This window comes from Pogoniulus pusillus, chromosome 6 (genome assembly GCF_015220805.1).
Source record: "Pogoniulus pusillus isolate bPogPus1 chromosome 6, bPogPus1.pri, whole genome shotgun sequence".
Classification (NCBI taxonomy): Eukaryota; Metazoa; Chordata; class Aves; order Piciformes; family Lybiidae; genus Pogoniulus; species Pogoniulus pusillus.
The window spans coordinates 28,271,005-28,293,237 of NC_087269.1; the positions used below are offsets into that span (position 1 = coordinate 28,271,005).

At 47.6% G+C, this 22,233-nt stretch overlaps 1 protein-coding gene across 3 annotated transcripts in view; it reads left to right on the plus strand.

The window, feature by feature from the left end:
- The window catches only part of MICU1 (mitochondrial calcium uptake 1), a 197,896-nt gene that overhangs the window by 74,496 nt on the left and 101,167 nt on the right, over positions 1 to 22,233 (plus strand). For all 3 annotated transcript variants that reach the window (XM_064145034.1, XM_064145036.1, XM_064145035.1), the window contains exon 5: positions 12,800 to 12,843. In XM_064145034.1, the coding sequence (XP_064001104.1) occupies positions 12,800 to 12,843 (44 nt within the window). The remainder of the gene's footprint in view (positions 1 to 12,799; positions 12,844 to 22,233) is intronic.

A 22,233-nucleotide genomic window follows, 5' to 3' on the forward strand; every position in this document is an offset into this window, starting at 1 on the left:
TGGCTGGTTAGGTTAGAGAGAGAGCAGTTAATCTAAAAGCCCAGACGGCAACTCTGTTATCTATATTTACATTCTTGTTCCTATCTGTCTCAGGAAACCTGTGAGTGCAGTGAACATCACCATAGTTTCCCTTTCACAGCCTGTAATCTAATTCTTCCTTCCAAAATGTTCTAGCTAGCTTCAAACTAGCACAGAAGGTAATCTTTATCTTTGTTGATTTACAAGGGAGAGATCATATCTTTGTTGATTAAAGAGAGACACTCCAATCTTTATCTTTGTGGATGACCGAGGGAGAGAGGATTTAGACTCTCACAAGCCCTACCTAGCTGATGGCCTGAATGAATGTTTCCATGTGTTTGGACCTGCTTGCTGGTGGCTTACCCAGTCTTCTTCTCTTGCCTAGTCTCCAAGTTTCCTCAGTTCCCCCAACTTTCTCCATATCTATTCTGCACAGACCGTTTTCCCAAGGAAAGTGAGCACTTCAGGGCATCCTGGACTGAACAGGAGCTGCTTCTCAGCTGGTTTCAGGACTTTCTGCCTTTGCAGTAAGGATTAAAAGAAGTAAAAAAAGCTTCATAGCTTGTCACAGCATGCTGTAGTGAAGACACCTTCTATCCAAACCAGTCTTCCTCTTGAATCCCAGTGTTAACCTTCATGGTTACCCCTAACTCCTGCATGTGAAAGAAACCCTTCTAGCTCCACCATGCTATGCAACAACTCAAATATCTGAACTCTTGGAAATGCCATGGAAGGTTTTTCCTTCCAGTTGTTTTGTTGTCCTGCAAGAAGCCATGAGGATGCTGTTAATCATAGAATCAGTCAGGTTGGAAGAGACCATAAAGATCATCTAGTCCCAAGTCCCCTCCATGGGCTGGGACACCCTACCCTAGAGCAGGCTGCACACAGCCTCATCCAGCCTGGCCTTAAACACCTCCAGGCATGGGGCTTCAACCACCTCCCTGGGCAACCCGTTCTGGGCTCTCACCTGGAATTAGAAAGGTTAGGTAATAGGTTGGACTTGATGATCCTAGAGGTCTTTACCAACCTGGTTGATTCTGTGATTCTGAGAGGGAGAGGCAACGTTGCAGTTATATCCTGAACCACAAGGCTGAATGAATGTTGGTGTTTGTGTGTGAAAATAGATCATTACTGGGCAAAAAACATGATCAAAAGATGAGAGACCTGAGGAGCAAGTGAGAGGAGCATTTACATTCAAGTTGATGTCAGAAGAAACAAATAATTAGAGCTTCAGTGCAGTTGATGAGTTGGTATGGCAGATCAATTGGGTCATGAATGTGCATCTCGTAGAGACTGACTTGCCTGGTGGAGCTGGGGGAGGTAGAGAAGCACAAAGTGGTTCCTTGCACAGAAAAATTCTCAGTTTTAACACAAACCTGAGAGTGATGCCCCCTGAGAAATCTCAGGCAGCTCATTGTTTGCTTGCAGATTACTTTTGGAATTCAGGAGAAAATGCAAACAGCAGAAGCTGGGTTACAGCTCTGGACAGGTAACTTGGGCCAGCATTTTCTTCTGCAACGCAGCATATTGCATGCTTGATTAATGGGCTCTGCTTCAGCCTTGGTAAATAGCCCTTCTGCTCCTCCACTTGCAAGAGAAAGAATCCAGGTTTTATATCAAGGAATACGAGGGCAAAAGCAGATGATGAGTAAATGGCACCCAAATAATCACAGGCTCACAGGATGATAGGGGTTGGAAGGGCTCCAAGGAGATCATTGAGTCCAACCCCCTTGTCAGAGCAAGACAATACTATCCAGCACAGAGTAACACATCCAGACAGGCCTTGAAAGTCCCCATAGAAGGAGACCCCACAACTTCTCTGGACAGCCTGTGCCAGTGCTCTGTGACCCTTACAGTCAAGAAGCTTCCCCTTTTGTTGAGGCAGAACCTCTTTTGCTGCAACTTAGACCCGTTGCTCCTTACCCTGTCCCAGACAGCAGTGAGCAGAGCCTGTCTCCCTGCTCCTGGCCAGCCCTCAGGTGTTCATAAACGTTTATCAAATCCCCTCCAAGTCTTCTCTTCTCCAGACTAAAAAGTCACAAGTCTCTCAGCCTTTCTTCACAAGCCATGTCCTCCAGGCCCCTCATCATTCTCATAGCCTTCTGCTGGATTCTGTCCAGCAGATCCCTGTCCCTATTCAACTGAGTCACTGTACCTGGAGGTGTTCAAGAGGAGACTGGATGAGGCACTTAGTGCCATGGTCTAATTGACTGGATAGGGCTGGGTGCTAGGTTGGACTGGCTGAGCTTGGAGGTCTCTTCCAGCCTGGTTGATGCTATGAAAATGGAAGGCAGTATTCAAGATGAGGTCTCAGCAGGGCAGAGTAGAGGGGAAGGAGAACCTCACTTGGTCTGCTGAACACACTCTTCCTCATACACCCCAGGATCCCATTGGCCTTCTTGGCCACAAGGGCACATTGCTGTGCCATGCTTAACTTGTTTTCCAGTTGATAATGATAATCACTTGATAGCTGATAATAAGAAGTTGTTAGCCACTTGATAATGTGACAAGTCTGAGAAAGACACAAAGATTGGAAGAAGCTGAGAAGGTTTTTCTATCAGTGGAAAACTGCAGGCATCCCAGAGGAAAATCAGCTGGCTTCTCAGTTGACCTGAGCTGTGTTTTTGGCAGAATATAATCATTCTTCTGAAAGCTCCTTTGTTAAATAGGTTTTCAAACTGCAATCTGTAATGTGCTGCCCATGGCTGCCTTTATGTCCAGGATGCCAGGAAGAGCTGACTGATGGTTTAGCTATTTATCAAGTGTGGCAATTTGTGCATCTGTGGAATGTGTGTTTTTGTTGATCAATGGAAACATAATAAGGGTTTGCCTTTAGATTGGATTAGTGCTGAACAAGAGGAGCAGCAGGTTATTGTGTGGGTTTGCTTTTTGCAGGTGTCATTTCTTCTCCATTCACCCTCAGCCCAAAAAGAAAGTAATGAAAGCACAGAGTGTGTGGCTCTTCTGCTGAGTGGAATCATGGAGCAGTTTGGGTTGGAAAGGGCCTCCAAAGGTTGTCTAGTCCAAGCCCCCTGCAGTCAGCAGGGACATCCTCTGTCAGATCAGGTTGCTCAACAGCCTTTACAGACTCACAGGACGTTAGGGGTTGGAAGGGACCCAAAGAGATCATGGAGTCCAACTCCCCTGCCAGAGCAGGGCAATACTATCTAACACAGAGCGCAGAGGAACACATCCAGACAGGCCTGGAAAGGCTCCAGAGAAGGACACCCCACAACCTCCCTGGGGAGCCTGTGCCAGTGCTCTGGGACCTTACAGTAAAGAAGTCCCCCCTTGTGTTAAGGCAGAACCGCATTTGCTGCAGCTTACACCCATTGCTTCTTGTCCTAGGGACTTGTCAAGCCTAACCTTGAGTAGCTCCAGGGGTAGGGCCTCAACTGCCTGCCTGGGCAACCTGTTCCAGTGTTCCACCACCCTTATGGTAAGAACTTGTTCCTAACATCCAACCTAAGTCAGTTCTTCTCTCCTTTCAAACCATTGCCCTCATCCTATTGCTGCAGGCCTTTGTAAACAGTCCCTCTGCAGCTTCAGGTACCAGAAGGCTGCTATTAGGTCTCTCTGGAGCCTGTTCTTCTCCAGGCTGACCAATTCCAGCTTGCTCAGGCTGTCCTTGTAGAAGACTTGTTCCAGTGTAAGAGTACCCTTTTTCCACGTTGTGGCAGGCAGTGAGTGTAAGTAATTTGGGTTTCTTTTGAGCTGTTTTCATTTTTAAAGCATGGTGCAGGTCACGCAGGAACATCTCCAGGTGGGTTTTGAAGCTCTCTAGAAAAGGAGACTCCACAACCTCTCTGTGCAGCCTGCTCCAAGGCTCTGTCACCCTCACAGTAAAAGTTTTTTCTCATGTTGAGGTGGGATTTACAGTCTTGGGGTATCATGGAAGGAGAGACTGGCCTCATCCTCCTGACAGCCAACTTTCAGATATTTTTAGTCATTGATAAGGTCTCCCCTCAGCCTTCTCCTCTCTGGACCAAGCAGCCCTAAGTCTCTCTGCCTCTCATTGTGAGAGAGATGCTCCCCTGCCTTTACCAGTTGAAGGAGGACAGGGATCTGCTGGAGAGGGTCCAGTGTAGGGCTACAGGGATGATGAGGGGACTGGAGGGCACTGCCTGATGAGGAGAGTATGAGGGACCTGGGACTGCTTAGTCTGGAGAAGAGAAGGCTGAGAGGGGATTTGATAAACGTTTATAAATATCGAGAAGAGAAGGCTGAGAGGGGATTTGATAAACGTTTATAAATATCTGAGGGCTGGGGGTCAGGAGGTGGAGGACAGGCTCTGCTCACTGCTCCCTGGGATAGGACAAGGAGCAATGGGTGTAAGCTGCAGCACAGGAGGTTCTGCCTCAACACAAGGAGGAACTTCTTCACTGTGAGGGTCTCAGAGCACTGGAACAGGCTTCCCAGAGAGGTTGTGGAGTCTCCTTTTCTGGAGCCTTTTCAGGCCTGTCTGAATGTGTTCCTTTGTGATCTGTGCTGGATTGCATGGTCCTGCTGTGGCAGGGGAGTTGGACTCGATGATCTCCTTGGGTCCCTTCCAACCTCTGACATTCTGTGAGCCTGTGAACCATCCTTGTAGTCCTCTGCTGAAGGTGGTAGTTCCCCATTTCTCGTGAGCTGTACACAGCATTCCAGATGTGGTCTAACTAGGGCAGATGTGTAGTGAAAGGTGAGGTGTAGTAGTGTTTTGTGTAAATCAAAGGCTTATTCTGGGGCAGGTCATAATGAGAACTCTGGATTTGAGCACAACCAAGCACCAGAGCCCAGATGCTCTGAGTGGTTGCTGTGCAACCTGGAGTAGCTGTGGTGCTTGTCTCGCTGCTTTCAGTCCTGGAGAGGCTTTGTGAAGCAGCCAGGTATCCTCCTGAAACTATTTATGGATTTCATTGTTACCTCTTGTGAAGGAAACCCTTTAATCCATTTCTGAGAGAGCAATATTTCAGCCTCTGCTTTTCAGTGGGAGGTGGGAGAGCTCTTTTGACCTGTTAAATGTGCCCATTTGCTCCTGTTCCTGCAGCTCGTCAGCAATGGCCCTGCCAGGGGATATTTATTTTATGAGTCTATCACTTACAAACACTCCTGTGGTAGCTTTCACTTTGCACACTGCCTGAATGCCAGCTCTTACAACTCTGCTGTTCTTTCCTTGCCTTCTTCAGATGTGATTGTCCCCAGTCATGCAGTGTTTCCATGTGATCTATGCAGATGCAGAGTTTCTATTGTAAACCTCTTGGAAGAAAAAGCTTTTGGGTGATTTTTTTATAGCACAGAATTACAGAACCTTGGGGGTTAGAAAGGACTACAAAAGATCATCTGATCCAACCACCCTGCCAGACCTAGGGCAAGATGCTCAGGAACACATCCAGGTTCATTTTGAATATCTCCAGAGAAGATGACTCCACAACCTCTCTGGGCAGCCTGTTCCAGGGTTCTGTCACCTTCAGTGAATAGTTTATCCTGATGTTCACATGGAACCTCCTCTGCTCCATCTTGCACTCATTGCTCCTTGTCCTGTCAGTAGATATAACTGAGCAGAGCCTGGTTCTGTTCTCCCAATGCTGCCCTTCATATCTTTATCAACATGGCTGAGGTCATCTCTGTCTCCTCCAAGCTAAAGAGCCTCAGTTCCCTCAGCCTTTCCTGATAAGGGAGATGTTCCACTGCCTTCAAGGTCTTTGTGGCATTGCTCTGAACTCTCTCAAGCAGTTCCTTGAGGTCCTTCTTGAACTGAGTGGTTCAAAATTGGACACAATATTCCAGATAGGGCCTCCCCAGGACAGAGCAGGGGATGTCTATTAACCTATTAACCACACCCCTTCTAATCCACCCCAGGATGCCATTGGCTTTTCTGGCCACAAGGGCATATTGTTGGCTCATGGTCATCATTCTGACCACCAGGACCCTCAAGTACCTTCTCCCTGTTGTTCTTTATATAATCTTTGGGTTCTTTTTTTGCCCTTTCTACAACTACTACAGGCATCAGGGAACAATCTCTTCTTTTTTTTCCCTTACTGGTTCTTTTGTCAACTTTGAAGACTTGTGAACAAACACCCAGGTAGGTCCCACGGTGGTGATAGGTTGGCAGTTGGACTCGACCTTGGAGGTCTTTTCCATGTGAAACAGTTCTGTGATTGCAAGTCCATAAAAAAGAAAATGTATTAGAAAAGGGGGAGATGTGTGGAGTAAAATTGTGTGCTTTGAAGGTATAAATACAATTTTTCAGCTTTGGGATTAGCTTACTCTGTGGGGAGCTACAGACAGGAGAATTTTATGGAGGGACTTCAGTGTGCAGCTCAGTTTGTGCAGCAGAGCAGAGGATATCATTGTCTGTGGCTAGGAGGAACAGCGAGTGTGGAACACTGATATGGGCCACTGTACTGCTGCTTGCAATGAGTACTGCTGCCTGCCAGTGCTGATACAGTGCCATGGAAGCAGGCAGCAGCAGAAGTGACAAATTTTTGTGCTGCACTGACACATAAATGTCTCTCCTCCCATCTTGGAAACATGCACGAACCCAAGTTGTATGTTTGTTTCTCATCAGATACAATTGTGTTGGTGCCTCATGTGGATAGAGGTGATGAAAGCTACATCTCTGTGCCTGCTGTGGTGCTCTGGGCACTGCCTTCAGCAAATAAGGAATTGCTTGGAGCTCTTAAGCTTGAGGACAGACCTGGCAGCTTCTACACCAGGCATGAGGGTTGTGATGCAGTTACCCAAAAGCCATATATAAGTCAAGGTCCATTGCAGGAAGAGTCTCAGGGTACCCAGATGGGTTGTGGTTTTTTTTATCCTGGGTCTTCACGTTCCATGCCTTAGCTACTGAGGGAACACATGGAAACAAAGAACTCCATGCTTAAGTGAATGTAGCTGAGCAGAAGCCCAGCCTGGAGGCAAGCTGTTCTGGACTGAGAACTGATTTCATCAGTGTGTTTTGCTTTCTCTGACTCCATTGTTGTAATTTGTTGCTATTAACTCGCATGATGCATTTTAGTCACCTCCAGCCATTACTCCTATTGCCTCCCCTTTTGCCCACCTCACGTTATCTGTGGAGAATGCCAAGTTTATACTACTAGCCTCTTCCTTTAGCACAGGTACTGGTACTTGCTTGTTTTGGGTGCCTTCTGACTGGTTTTAATAACTTTGTGTATGTTCATACAGACTTGTATAGATTATGTATTATCTAGAATCCTGAAGGTTGGAGAAGATCACAGGTACACAGGATGTTAGAGGTTGCAAGGGACCCAAGGAGATCAAGTCCAACCCCCCTGCCACAGCAGGACAATACTATCTAGCACAGATCACAGAGGTATACATCCAGACAGACCTTGAAAGTCTCCAGAGGAGACCCCACAACCTCCCTGGGGAGCCTGTTCTGGTGCTCTGTGACACTTACAATAAAGAAGTTCCCCCTTATGTTGAGGCAGAACCTCCTGTGCTGCAGCTTACACCCATTGCTCCTTGTCCTATCCCAGTGAGCAGAGCCTGTGCCCCCTCTCCTGGCCAGCCTTCAGATATTTATAAACATTTTATCAATTCCAACCATCAAACCAGCATCACCACACCTGCTGAACCATGTCCTTGACTGCCATGTCCATGCATTGTTTGAATACCTCCAGGGACAATGACTCCACTACCTCTCTGGGCAGCCTGTTCCAATGCCTGACCACTCTTGCAGGAAAGGAATTTTTTCTTATGTACAACCTGAATCTCCTCTGGTGCAACTTCAGGTCATTGCTTCTTGTCCTATCACCCTGCTGAAGGAGGTGATGGAGTCGCCCTTCCTTGGGATGTTCAAGCAAAGCCTGGCTGAGGCACTTAGTGCCATGGTCTGGTTGACTGGACAGAGCTGGGTGCTAGGTTGGACTGGATGATCTTGGAGGTCTCTTCCAACCTGGTTGATTCTATGATTTGTTACTTGAGGAAAAGATCACCCCCCCACTTCACTCCATTATCCTTTCAGGTAGTTGTAGAGTACAATGAAGTCTCCCCTTCTCTTCTACAGGTTAAACAACCCCAGTTCCCTCAGGTGTTTCTCACCAGACCTGTTCTCCAGACCCTTCACCAGCTTCACTGCCTTTCTCCAATACCTCACTGTCCTTCTTGGAGTGAGGAGCCCAAAACTGAACACAGCAGTCAAGCCTTGGCCTCACCAGTCTATATTTAATAATCCTTTTTTTCCCCTATGTATATATTATATATCTGTATGAAAGGAAATAATTACTAGTACATCTTTTCTTGCTGCTCCTCTTCATGAGCAATTCACAGATTGCACTGGGTTGGAAGGGGTCCTCAAAGGTCATCTTATCCAATCCCCCTACAGTCAGCAGGGACACCTCCAACTCGATCAGACTGCCCAGGGCCACATCAAGTCTAATCTTGAATGTCTGTGGGGATAGGACCTCAACCACCTTCCTCATTGTGAAGAATTTCCTCTTGATGTCCAACCTAAATCTACTCCATTTCAAACCATTGCTCCTTATCCTATCACCACACCTTCTTCTGAACAGTCCCTCCTCAGTCTTCCTATAGGTGCTCTTCAGATACTGGAATGCATCTCTAAGGTCTCCCTGAAGCCTTTTCTACTCCAGACTGAGCAATCCCTATTTTCTCAGCTTGTCTTCGTAGGAGAGGTGCTCCAGCTTTCTCATCATCTTTGTAGCCCTCCTCTGGACCCACTCCAGCAGGTCCACCTCTCTCTTGTTTTGTGAGCCACAGAGCTGGAGTCCTGGAGCAGAGTGGCATGATGACCTCTCTTGACCTGCTGGCCACACTGCTTTTCATTCAGCCCAGGATGTGACTGTTCTTCTGGGCTGCAAGTGCACAGTGCTGGCTCATATCTAGCTACTCACCCACCACTGATTTTGGATCTCCTTTGAAACCTGTTTGCTCTCCGAGTCCCAGTGTCCAGCTGAAGGGGGTGAGTGTGCTATTGAGACATGGTTTCCCTTGCTATTTTTAAGCAGTGTCCTTTACTAGCTTTCTGTGAGCACGTGTGTGATGCTGGGCTGCCAGCAATCTGTCTTGCAGTGCTATTTCCTGGCATGGGAACAGGAGGTATGACTGAGAAATGACTTTATTATGACACATGGACATCAAGCTAAGCTCAGCATAGCGGTCAGCAGCCAGATGGATGGTCAGGGCCAAGCTCCAGCCTGATAACGTGGCTGGTAAAAGAGGCACATGTATCAAGTGAATCCTGCCTCCCAGTGTGGCAGCACTTACTGTCCTGCTTTTACACCTACAGCTTCGAGGACTGAAGATGAAAGTTGGAAAATGTCTCTTGTTAGGCTATTCTCACTCCACTGTGAGCTGCAAAAAACAGAGAATGTGCTTTCTGGCTTGAATATTCACACATCCAGAAAGCTCTCTGACAATTGTCTTGACCTTTGGAATGGGTGAGGGAGGAATTTTAGCTGCTTTGGTTCCCAGAGGTTGAAGAGGTCATCCTGGAGTGATTACTAATCCATTTTCTGTACCGTAACCAATATGAACCTTTGCAGTGGTAGGGATGAGGTTTATTGTCTTCCTGCACAAGCAGGTGGTCCACCAGGCATGGGAAAGCTTTTATTTTGGTTTTAGAGAAGTTTTTTCCCCATCTCTTTCTTTTTTATTTAGATAGAAATGAGGATCTGATAATTACCATAAACAGAGCTGTAACTCTGCTGAGGGCTTTTATACTTGAGCAAACCAAAAATCTGCTCATGCTTTCCCTCCCTGCATGAGGGCAAGGAGGCTCTGCAGAGGGACTTGGATGGATGGACCAATGTCAATGGTCTGACCTTCAACAAGGCCAAATGCCAGGTCCTGCACTTGGCCCAAAATAACCCCAGGCAATGCTGTGGGCTTGGTAGTGTGGCTGGAAAACTGTCTGAGAGAAAGGGATGCGGGGGTTGTAATTGACAATCAGCTGAATATGAGCCAGCAGTGTGCCCAGTGGCAAAGAAAGCCAATAGCAGCCTGACTGGGATTAGAAATGCTGCATTCAGGAGGGAGAGGGAGGTGATTGTCCCCTTGTACTCAGCTCTGGTGAGGCCACATCTCGAGTGTTGGGTTCAGTTTTGGGCACCGCAACACAAGAGAGATGTGGAAGTGCTGGACAGAGGAGGGCAGCAAAGCTGGGGAAGGGCCTGGAGAATAAGTTTTATGATGAGTGACTGAGGGAGCTGGGGATGGTTAGTTTGAAGAAGAGGAGGCTGGGGGGAGACTTCATGGTTGTCTACAGCTACTGAAATGATGTAGTAGAGAGGTTGGTGCTGGTCTCTTAACACAGTGCTACAGACTGGGCACAGAGTGGCTGGACCAGTAGCCAGGAAGAAAGGGACCTGGGTGTAGTGGGGTAGTGGTAGATAGTAGGCTGAAGATGAGCCAGCAGTGTGCCCAGGTGCCAAAGGTATCCTGGCCTGGCTCAGGAACATTGTGGTGAGTAGGACAAGGGAGGTTTTTCTGCTCCTGTACTCAACACTGGTCAGGCTACACCTTGAGTACTGTGTCCAGTTCTGGCTCCTCAATTCAAGAGAGATGTTGAGATACTGGAATGTGTCCAGAGAAGGGCACCAAGACTGGTGAGAGGCCTAGAGCACAGCCCTGTGAGGAGAGGCTGAGGGAGCTGGGGGTGTGCAGTTTGGAGAAGAGGAGGCTCAGGGCAGACCTCATGGATCTCTGCAGCTACCTGAAGGGAGGCTGTAGCCAGGTGGGGTTGGTCTCTTCTGCCAGGCAGCCAGAAACAGAGCAAGGGGACACAGTCTCAGAGACAGTGATTGGCATTGGAATGGGCTGCCCAGGAAGGTGGTGGAGTCACCAACTCTGGTTGTGTTTAGAAGTCATTTGCATGTGGTGCTTGGGGGTATGGTTTGAGGTGAACCTTGTTGAGTAGGGTTAGTGGTTGGACTTGGTGATCCTAAGGGTCTTTTCCAAGTTGAATGTTTCTGTGATTCTGTTTAAGTTATTAGAAGGGCTCAGTTTTAGTTCTTTGGGTTCTGTATAATCTCTCAGGGAGCATCTCCCTGAGTTCTGGGTTGCAGAGCTCAGATAATTCTCTTCCTGAGTGTTTTCTTTGTTGTCTTGCTTATATAAGTATGCATTCAGCAGTGTATGTACAGCCTGCCAGGCATTGCAGACTGGGTTGAGAGCTCTTTGCTTCAACTCTGCAAAGGCTGGAGGTGTGGTTTTAGTTTCCCCTTCCTCGAGGCAGGAAAAAAAACATTGTGTGATGGTATGAGAGATTGGATTTACTGATAGAATCACAGAATCAACCAGGTTGGAAGAGACCTCCAAGATCATCCAGTCCGACCTAGCACCCCACCCCCCCCATCCAGTCAACTAGACCATGGCACTAAGTGCCCCATCCAGGTTTTGCTTGAAGACCGCCAGGGACTGCGACTCCACCTCCCTGGGCAGCCCATTCCAGTGTCAATCACTCTCTCTGACAACAACTTCCTCCTAACATCCAGCCTAGACCTCCTCTGCCACAACTTGAGACTGTGTCTCCTTGTTCTGTTGCTGCTTGCCTGTCAGAAGAGACCAACCCCACCTGGCTACAGCCTCCCTTCAGGGAGTTGTAGACAGCAATGAGGTCATCCCTGAGCCTCCTCTTCTCCAGGCTAAACACCCCCAGCTCCCTCAGCCTCTCCTCACAGGGCTGAGCTCCAGGACCCTCACCACCTTCCTTGCCCTTCTCTGGACACCTTCCAGCACCTCAACATCTCTCTTGAATTGAGGAGCCCAGAACTGGACACAGGACTCAAGGTGTGGCCTGAGCAGTGCTGAGTTCAACTTCTTAAATCATCTTTGTGGCTCTGCACTGGACTCTCTCAAGCAGCTTCTTGTCCTTCTTGAACTTGGAGACCCAGAATTGGGTACTATACTCCAGATGAGACCTCACCAGGGCTGAGTAGAGGGGAAGGAGAATTTCCCTCGACCTGCTAGCCACAGCCTTTCTAATACACCACAGAATGGCTTTGATCCTCCTGGCCACAAGAGCATGCTGCTGGCTCATAGCCATCCTTCCATCCACCAGGACTCCCAATTCCTTCTCCCCTTGACTGCTCTCCAGCAGGTTAGTCCCAAACCTATACTGATACAAGGGGTTGTTATTACAAGGTGGAAGGAGGTGATTTTTCCCCCTTCTACTCTGCTCTGCTGAGACCCCACCTGCAGTACTGCATCCAGTTCTGGAGCCCCCATTACAAGAAGGATGTGGAGATGCTGGAATGTGTCCAGAGAAGGGCCAGGAGGATGCTGAGAGGGCTGGAGCAGCTCTGCTGTGAGGACAGACTGCAAGAGTTGGGGCTGTGCAGTCTGGAGAAGAGGAGGCTCCCAGGTGACCTTCTTGTGGCCTTCCAGGATCTGAAGGGGGCCTCCAAAAAAGCTGGGGAGGGACTTTTTAGGCTTTGAGGGAGCGGCAGGACTAGGGGGAATGGAGCAAAGCTGGAGGTGGGGAGATTGAGCCTGGACGTGAGGAGGAAGTTATTGAGCATGAGAGCGGTGAGAGGCTGGACTGGGTTTCCCAGGGAGGTGGTTGAGGCCCCATGGCTGGAGGTGTTTAAGGCCAGGCTGGCTGAGGCTGTGGCCAGGCTGATGTAGGGTAGGGTGTCCCTGCTCATGGCAAGGGGTTTGGAGCTGGGTGATCCTTGTGGTGCCTTCCAACCTGTTCTGATTCTGTGGGCTTTGCTCAAACAGAAAATCCAGGAAATGCTCATTTTTTTTTGCTCTTAAGAACAGATTTTCAGATACCTTTATTTAGTTGTGGGTTGTTTTTTTTCTTCTCTTTCAGACCTGGGCCTGGATCAGTTCATCGTGAAGCGCTACGATGGAAAGGTGAGCACGTTAGACTCTTAAGTGTCTGTTATTCAATGGCCTTGTTTTAATCTGGATGTGAGTTACAGGAAATATTTGAAGTATATTCTCTTCTGAAGGTTTTTTGTTGTTGTTTTTGTAGCATTTCAGTGCTTTTTTTCCATGAGATAGAGCTTTTTTTCATGCTTACAGGCAAAATGTTGTCCCTTGTCTGGTAGGGCTGGAAATTAAAGGCTGTAATCACATATCCTTGCTATGCATTTATGACTATAAGATCCCTCTACTTTGCACTGTCAGGGTAAACTCAATTGATAATTCCCTTCCAGACTCATCTCCAGCTTCCTAAAAGAAGGAATCCCCTCTAATCTTATCTGCATTCCAAGCATATGTTTCCTACTCCACTCCCATCCAACAGCCTCACTCCCTTTCCTTTTGAACCTTGGCGCCTTCCTACGGTGATCCACAACTGTTCTGGGTGTTTTTGCTGTCATGATAGATGTTAGTAAAATGTTGAGCATGCTCTGATCTGTCTGCATAAATGGAACCATGCAGCATCCTACCTGTTATTGGGGAAATCAGAGATCCACTTAAGCGCACCATAAATCTCACTGGTATTGAGGGGCATGGTAAAAGCAGCTCTGGCAGGATACCGTGTTCAGTTTTGGGCTCCCCAGTTGAAGATGGACAGGTATCTGCTGGAGAGAGTCCAGTGGAGGGCCATGAGGCTTATGAGGGGACTGGAGGGCATGGCTTATGAGGAGAGGTTGAGAGACTTGGGACATTTTAGTCTCGAGAAGGGAAGACTTAGAGGGCATTTGATAAATGCTTCTAAATATTTGAGACTTGGCCAGGAGAGGGGAGTCAGGCTCTGCTCACTGCTCCCTGGGGTAGGACAAGGAGCAATGGGTGTAAGCTGCAGCACAAATGGTTCCATCTCAACACAAGGGGAAACTTCTTGACTGTAAGGGTCACAGAGCACTTGCACAGGCTCCCCAGAGAGGTTGTGGAGTCTCCTTCTCTGAAGCCTTTCAAGGCTTGTCTGGATGTGTTCCTGTGTGCTCTGTGTTAGATAGTATTGTCCTGCTCTGGCAGGGGGGTTGGACTCAGTCTGCTTGGGTTCCTTCCAACCCCTGTCCTTCTGTGATCCTGGCCTTATGCCCAGCAGCTCAGAAAGACTTCCTGATCAAGATAACTGCAGGTTCCTTCATTTTTCGTTGTATCACCGTGGGCACTTCAGCTTTTAGCAATATTTTCCTTTCACTTGCATCATCTGTAAGTCAGCCTCCTGTTTTCCCAGAGTGGGAGGTCAGCTTCCCATCCTTTCATTGCTGAGTGATGTTTCCAGAAAGCTTCACGGCTAGCAAAACCAGATTTCAAGCTTCATATAAACAAAGAGTGGGCTGAGCACGTGCAGTTCCTTGCCTTGTTTTGTGTTTAGCAGGGACAGGTAAAGACAGAAAGTAATCAAATACCTGTGGTCCCTGTCACCAGCGGTGTACAACTGTTCAGGTTACCCAGGCAGCGGAGCAACGCTGTGCTTGCAAACAGGCAATTGGAAGGTAGTATTTTGGCAGGTACTTTTGATGTCTCAAACTACAAAGCTCCTTGTGAGCACTTGTTTTCTTCTTCCCTTGCCACAAACCCCAATGACTGCTTTTCATGATTAGAGATGCCCTAACCAAACCACAGCAAAAAAGGAGACATATTCCTTGCAAAATAGCAAATGTTTCTCCCTCTGCTTTCTGACAGCCTGCTTTGCATCCCCTCACTTTCATCATTTTATCTTGTCAAGCTATCACACTCATCCCCTAGGCTTTACATAAACAAGATTAGTCTGTAAGGAAGAAATACTGAAGCCCACACTGGTTTTGCTAATCGTTCTTCTGTTCCCAAGCACTCTGCAGTCAGTCCCTGTCACGCTGCTTAGAAGATCCAAAGGCAGAAAGTCCCTTTGCTGAACTGAAGCTTTCTGTTCCTTTGCACCCCTCAGCCAGTTTGGATGTGATGGAGGCAGTCACCATTCAGGAGCGTTGAAAAACCATGGGTAGTGCTGAAGGTACTACTCCTGGTGGCTGCTCTTAGTATCTTGTATTCAGAGCAATGAAAACTTCTGTTGGCAGAGAGTGGAGAACAAATAGCCATTGTCTTTTGCACTAACCACCTTTTGCCCTGATCTGTAGCAGAGTGAAATTGTGTTTTGTCTGAGCTACAGATGTTGGTGCAGCACTTGGATGTCTGTGTGCTGTGGTTTGGGTAGTCTGAAAGTGAGGCAGCAGAATTAAGGTACTTCAATGGACATTTTATTGTTGTCTTCTTCCCTGGAGCAATCTTTTTCTGCAGTCTAATAACACCCTGGAAGCAGTTTGCTCTGTTGCAAATGAAGAAATAGAGGTTCTTGTTTGCTTGGCTGGCTGCTTAAAGACACCTTGGGACTGGCTAAATCTGGCTGTGGCTGTTAGGGCAGCGGTAATGTCCAGTTGAGAAGATAATTCGAGGGGAGTTGAAAATAAGTGGGCCTTGGACCTGCCTTGGTAATGAAAGAAGCTGGCAGTAGACTGCCCTGTCTGAGAGCATCTTGTTCTCATTTTATTGCTTGCTTTGGGCTTCAGTGTAGAAAGTAACCCTGTCTTCAGTTGAGCACCAACAGAGCCACTGCAGAGGTGACCTCACTTGTCTGAGCTTTGCTTGCTTAGTAGCCCCTGAGGGATAAAACCCTTTTGCATCTCTTCCTCCTTACCTGGTTTCACTTAGGTCATTATTCTACTCTTGGGTCATCAAAGCAGCCTTTATCTGGAGATGACTCTCAACACTTTGCTTTGTGCGTTGGTGGAGCTGAGGAGCTCAGGCAGCAGGGTAAGAGGTCCTTATTCCCTTAAGCATCCTTACAGGTGTCACACAGAGGTAATGAGGCTTGTGGTACAGGCTCACAAAGTAGCAGGCTTGTTCACTGGAAATTTCCTCTTTGTTTTTAAGGTAAAAGGAGTATTTTGAGCAGTCAGAGACAAGCAGGCTGTGGTACTGGAAAGTACTGATCTGCAGGCTAGATCCTGGCTGGAGAGTGGAAAAGAGGACTCATTTGAGTTCCAAGCAAAGATAATTCCCTTGAGTTTCAGTATCTGAAGGGGACCTACATGAAGGCTAGGAAAGGACTCTTTAGAAGGACAAGGAGCTACAGTTTGAAACTGGAGCAGGATAGATTTAGGTTGGACATCAGGAGGAAGCTCTTCACAATGAGGATGGTGAAATACCAGAACAGGTTGCCCAAGGATGTGGTTGAGGTCCCATCTCTGGAGACATTCAAGACCAGACTCAATGTGGCCCTGGGCAGCCTGATCAAGTTGGAGGTGTCCCTGCTGATTGCATGAGGGTTGGACAAGATGACCTTTGAGGGTCCCTTCCAACCCGAGGCAGACTGTGAATGTGAGTTCTAAGCAAAGCTGTCTACCAGGCTCACATGGAAGTAGTAATTTAGAAGGAGATCCAGTTAAGAGCTGTGCAGTCAGTTGCCTTTTAGTTCCACATTCAAGGACAGCATTGAAAGTATCAGTGGGAATTTTGAGGGTGTATGTTTGAGATGGAAATGCTCCAGCATCAGTAAGCAGATGTAGGAGCTGCTCTTTACACAGAACCAGTTATAGTTGTGTAAAACTGCCATCAGAGCAGTTAACTGGCTGTCCCACTGATCTTGCCAGAGGAATTTGTGGAGTGATGTTGCCTCTGTGTTGTCATTGTGTCAGATTTCTGAAGCATCTTGCTGTGCTTGTGCTTCAACACCTTAGTAAGAAGGCAGTACCTACTTCTGTTCTTCCCCCCCTCCTCTTCCTGCCTCTCCTTCCTCCCAGTGCTAATTTGTAGAGTTTATGGAGAGGGAGGTCAGTGTTAATGCCTTATTAATGGCAACAGTGCTGTTGTAATTTGAGCCTAAATGCTTTTTCTTTACTCCATTGCAAGACCAAAAACCCTGGAGACATTCATCCAGGAAAGCCTCTTAGCCAGTGTGAACTCATACTTTCCATTGACCTGGTGCTGGGCTGCTCTTGCAGGGAGGCAACTCTGGCCCTGGTTTCATTTTTGTCTAAGTGTGGTGGTTTCTTCCCCAGGCAGACATGCTCTGTAAAGCAGTGGAAGAGAGGCACTGGTTACCATTCATTCAGAGGAGAAGGAAAATTAGTCATTGGTCTAAACACTGGGGAGTGTTTATCCCTCTGAAGACAAGAGTGATGTGGGAACAGACAGAATCTAAACTGGATATTAGAGAATATTTCTGTAATGAAGGAGCAGTCAGGCATTGGGACAGGCTGCCCAAGGAAGTGGTGGAGATGTTCCATCCTTGGAGATATTCAGCAAATGTTTTGATGTGGTGCTTGGGGACCTGGTTTAGTGGTCATGGTAGCATTGGGTTTGATGGTTGGGCTTGATCTTAGAGGTCTTTTCCAGCCTTAATAACTCAGTAATTCCGATGTGTAGCTCAGGAGGCTGTGACCTGAAGTTGTCCAGACCACAGCTGCTAATCTGCTACATTTTGCATGTGCCTCTCTCCTTCTCTTGGATGCTGGAGATGGGAGAGCAAATGTGTTTTTGACCTCTTCTGTAAGATAATCTCATCTTGTCCTTTCTTTAGTCCTGCCATGCTGAAGAGCATAACTCTGCTTAGGACAAGTTCTGTTTTAAGATGTGCTGTTCCCATTCTGCATAGTCTTTGTTATATCTTCAGAAAGGAGACTTTTGAGAGTGATGGGGGTTTGTCCTTTGCTCATTTGATTTTTTTTTTTCCAGCTGAGGCATTGTGCTGTTCCACTGCTCACTGCTTGCATCACACTTAGTGATGGATAAGATGTCACTGAGCCAATGCGTACCACAGGACTGGAAAGCAGTCCTGAGGAGAGGGACCTGGGGGTCCTGGTGGCTAACAAGTTAACCATGGCACAGTAGTGTGCCCTTGTGGCCAAGAAGGCCAATGGGATCCTGGGGTGTATTAGGAGGAGTGTGTCCAGCAGATCAAGGAAGGTTCTCCTTCCCCTCTACTCTGCCCTGGTGAGACATCATCTTGAATAATGTGTTCAGTTTTGGGCTCCCCAGTTTGAGAGGGACAGGGATCTGCTGGAGAGGCTCCAGTGGAGGGCTATGAGGATGATGAGGGGTCTGGAGGGCACTGCCTGATGAGGAGAGGCTGAGGGACCTGGGGCTTTTCAGTCTAGAGAAGAGAAGACTGAGAGGGGATTTGATAACTGTTTATAAGTATCTGAGGGCTGGCCAGGAGAGGGGGGACAGGCTCTGCTCACTGCTCTCTGGGGTAGGACAAGGAGCAATGGGTGTAAGCTGCAGCACAAATGGTTCCATCTCAACACAAGGGGAAACTTCTTGACTGTAAGGGTCACAGAGCACTTGCACAGGCTCCCCAGAGAGTTTGTGGGGTCTCCTTCTCTGGAGCCTTTCGAGGCCTGTCTGGATGTGTTCCTCTGTGTGCTGTGTTAGATAATACTGTTCTGCTGTGGCAGAGGGGTTGAACTCGATGATCTTCTTGGGTCCCTTCCAGCCCCTAACATCCTGTGATCTTAGCACAACTAGCTTCATTGATGTTACAGAAGCTGTGTTATGGATTTTTGTTTAGGCTTTTCTCCCTTCGTGCCCTCTCTGATAACTTGATGGGATGGGTTTTGTGGTTTTTGGCTTAGGCATTAATGATTGACAAGCTTCATCTCTCAAACAAAACAAGCCCTGCTGTCAGCAGTGTTCCTCTGAATCATGGGCTGCCTGTCTGCCCTGCTTAGAGCTAAATTGCACCCTGCCTCCTGCATCCTTTGCTGGAGTCTCCATCCTGCTGAGCCAGTGCAGGGAAGCTCGCAGATGTCCCATAGCTGAGCTTTCAGTGGTGCAGCCAGGTGGGAAGGTGTGAGCTGAGGCAGAAAATGGCTGTAGTAGATGCACAGCATAGGTCTGCCTTTGCACAGTGAGCTGCTCACTCTGAAGTTAAAATGTGGTGCTTTCAAGACACCTCCACTCTATTGAGGGGGAAAAAACCTTCACCCTGGGTGGCTTGTTAGTTTAATGCAGAATACACTTGCTCTTTTTGTTCTCCTCTGGGAAAGATTTCTTGATATGGTTCCATAGGAACAAAAGTACTCCCCAGGAACAAAAGGCTTGGAGCTACCAGCAACAGCTTTACTCTCCTACCACTGCTGCAGTAAGTAATTACAGAGGCTTTCAATGCCCTCTAATTAAATTTATGAATTAAGCATTTCCTGCCAACCTTTATAGTTCCACCTCTACATGCTTGGGGATGCTGTGGAGTAGTGCAGAGCCAACTGCAAAATGAAGGCAAATACTTGGGATGGCTTCTGTAAAGGCCAACAAAACGTTTGAAGTTTGTTTCCAGCCTGTAATGCATCTTTGCCTTGTGGCCCAGTACAATGATTAGCTTAAACTACACTCATCTGCCAAGGCTCTGTGACTGGAGATGTGTGTCCCCTAAAGAAGAGTTGCTGAGAGCCATCTCAGTGGAATTATTTCTTGCCAGATGACTTAAAGAGCATCTTGGGAACAGAAGAGACTGAAAAATTGTTCTCAGACAGGATCCTCATGGAAAGGACTTGCAGGTAAATGGACCAGCTTCTTTCTGGTGGATGGTGCCAGGTCCAGCTGGACAGGGGGTGTCCCTCAGGGATCAGTGCTGGGCCCAGTCCTGTTCAGCATCTTCATCAGTGACATAGATGAGGGCACAGAATGTCTGCTCAGCAAGTTTGCTGACAATGCCAAGCTGGGGGCTTGGCTGATGCAGCTGAAGGCTGTGCAGCTATGCAGAGACCTGGACAGACTGAGAGCTGTGCACAGAGGAACCAGATGAAGTTCAACAAGGACATGTGCAGAGTCCTGCATCTGGGGAGAAATAATAAACTCCACCAGTACAGGCTGGGAGGTGATCTGCTGGAGAGCAGCCCTGTGGAGAGGGACCTGGGGGTCCTGGTGGATAACATCCATGGCACAGCAATGTGCCCTTATGGCCAAGAAGGCCAATGGGATCCTGGGGTGTATTAGGAAGACTGTGTCCAGCAGATCAAGGGAGGTTCTCCTCCCCTTCTACTCTGCCCTAGTGAGACATCATCTTGAATAATGTGTTCAGTTTTAGGCTCCCCAGTTGAAGAGGGACAGGGATCTGCTGGAGAGGCTCCAGTGGAGGGCTAGGAAGATGATGAGGGGACAGGAGGACATGGCTTATGAGAGGCTGAGGGACCTGGGGCTTTTTAGTCAGGAGAAAAGAAGACTTAGAGGGGATTTGATAAATGTTTATAAGTATCTGAGAGCTGGTCAGGAGAGGGGGGACAGGCTCTGCTCACTGCTCCCTGGGGTAGGACAAGGAGCAATGGGTGTAAGCTGCAGCACAGGAGGTTCTGCCTCAACATAAGGGGCAACTTCTTGACTGTAAGGGTCCCAGAGCACTGGAACAGGCTCCCCAGAGAGGTTGTGGGTCTCTTCTCTGGAGACTTTCCAGGCCTGTCTGGATGTGTTCCTGTGTGCTCTGTGTTAGGTAGGTTTGTCCTGCTCTGGCAAGGGGGTTGGACTTGATGATCTCCTTGGGTCCCTTCCAACTCCGAACATCCTGTGAGCCTGTAGATTTTTACTGTTGGGTGTGAAAGAGGCAGGGAAAGGAGCTGCTGTTTATTGGTCTGGATTTTTGAGGTCACTTGCTTTGTGTATGGACTAAGGCTGGAGCTTTAGGCTTCCTCCAGAGTGCTCGAAGTCTTGAGCTTACAGCAAGTGAGACAAGCTCAAGGTCCTGCTGGCATTCAAGAGCCAAACGCTGTGTCAGAGCTCTGAGCTGCTGTGATGTTTTAAGTGCCTCCCAATCCTTCCTGCAGAGGGATGCAACTCCGAATGCTCCCTTAACAAAAGCAGGCTATTGCAGTTCAGTAAATGGCTGTGTAAATTGCTCCTGATGGTGATTTACTGAGCCTGTTAACCAAGATGATGCTCAGCACTTCCTCTAGCTTAGTTTCAGTGAAAACAGGTAAGAAGTCCTCTAAATCTAACTATATGAGGTCTTGCTGGTGTCTGTTCTAAGAGTGTCTGACATCAATAGGTCCCCAGTGTCAGCAGTTCAAGCTGTTAAGTCTAGGTTATGGCTTCCTGTCCCGATCCATAATCATGTAAAATGTCAGTGTCCAGTTTCAGAGTTCCACCTTTTAAATTCTTCCATCTTCTGATCTCACTTTAATGCAGGTGGTTGTTTAATACCCAGAAAGCATCTTCTGACATAGATAATAACTTGGCTGTGTGGAAGTTCCTCTGTTGTCTTCAAAAGCATATTAGCAGCCTGGTGGGAGATCATCTTGGCCTTTGTGGAAGCAGTTTGTTGCAGATAATCAGCAAACCTGAGCTGAGTCAACCTGATTTTTTTCTCTTCTTGACCTTCTCTGCTGACATCTCCATCAATACTTGTGGGTTTCTTTGCTTGCTGACTCTCCTTCCAGCCCAAACTTGGCCCTCCCACCTGCTTTACTTAGCAGTTTTGCATTACTTTTGTGTTCCTCACCGCTTTTTCCTGTTTGCTGGGACCTGTGTGAACAATGAATTGCTTCTTAATAACATTTCATCAAAGAAAATACTTGATTGCTTCTTCAGCCTGAAGAAGAGAAGGCCCTAGGGAGACCTTATAGTGGTCTTCAAGTACCTGAAGGGGGCCTGCAGAAAAGTTAGAGATGGGGTTTTATAAGAGCTTGTTGTGGTAGGACAAGGGCCAATGGCTTAAAGCTGAAGAGGGGAGAATTGGACTGGATATTAGGAAGAAATGTTTTAAAAGAGTGTATTGAGACATTGGAACAGATTACCCAGGGTGATTGCCCCCTCCTCAAGGCCAATTTGGATGGGGTCTTGAGCAAGCTGATCTAGTGGAGGGTGTCCCTGCCCATGGCACGGTGGTTGGAGCTAGATGATCTTTAAGGTCCCTTCCAATCCAAACCATGGAACACTTAAATGAGTGGTACACAAACATCCTTGTGGACTCCTAGGTTACTTTACATCCATGTTCAGAACACACTTTATCCTTTCCCACCTCCTCTACCAAACATTTGGGGTGTAGTTTGGTTTTGACAGAGCTTTCTTTGCTGTTAGCTCCTTGTGCCACTAATTCTGTCGCTCTTTTTTGCAGGGTTCACGTTGGCAGACGCTACTAAAAACGCTCTTGTTGCTTTATGTCCTCTTGGTATTGTGGTTTCTAGGTACCCAGAGGGTGTGCCTCTCAGCTCTGATACTTCTCTCTTGATTTTAATTATGGTTTGGGGACTTTTTTTTTTTGGTGTAACCAAACATTCCCTCGTTTTCTTCCCTTTTCTAACCCTCTCCTCTTCCACCAGGATTTCTGGCAGGTACAAAGCAGACCGCATGTGCTTTGAGTTTGTGCTTCAGACCTCATAA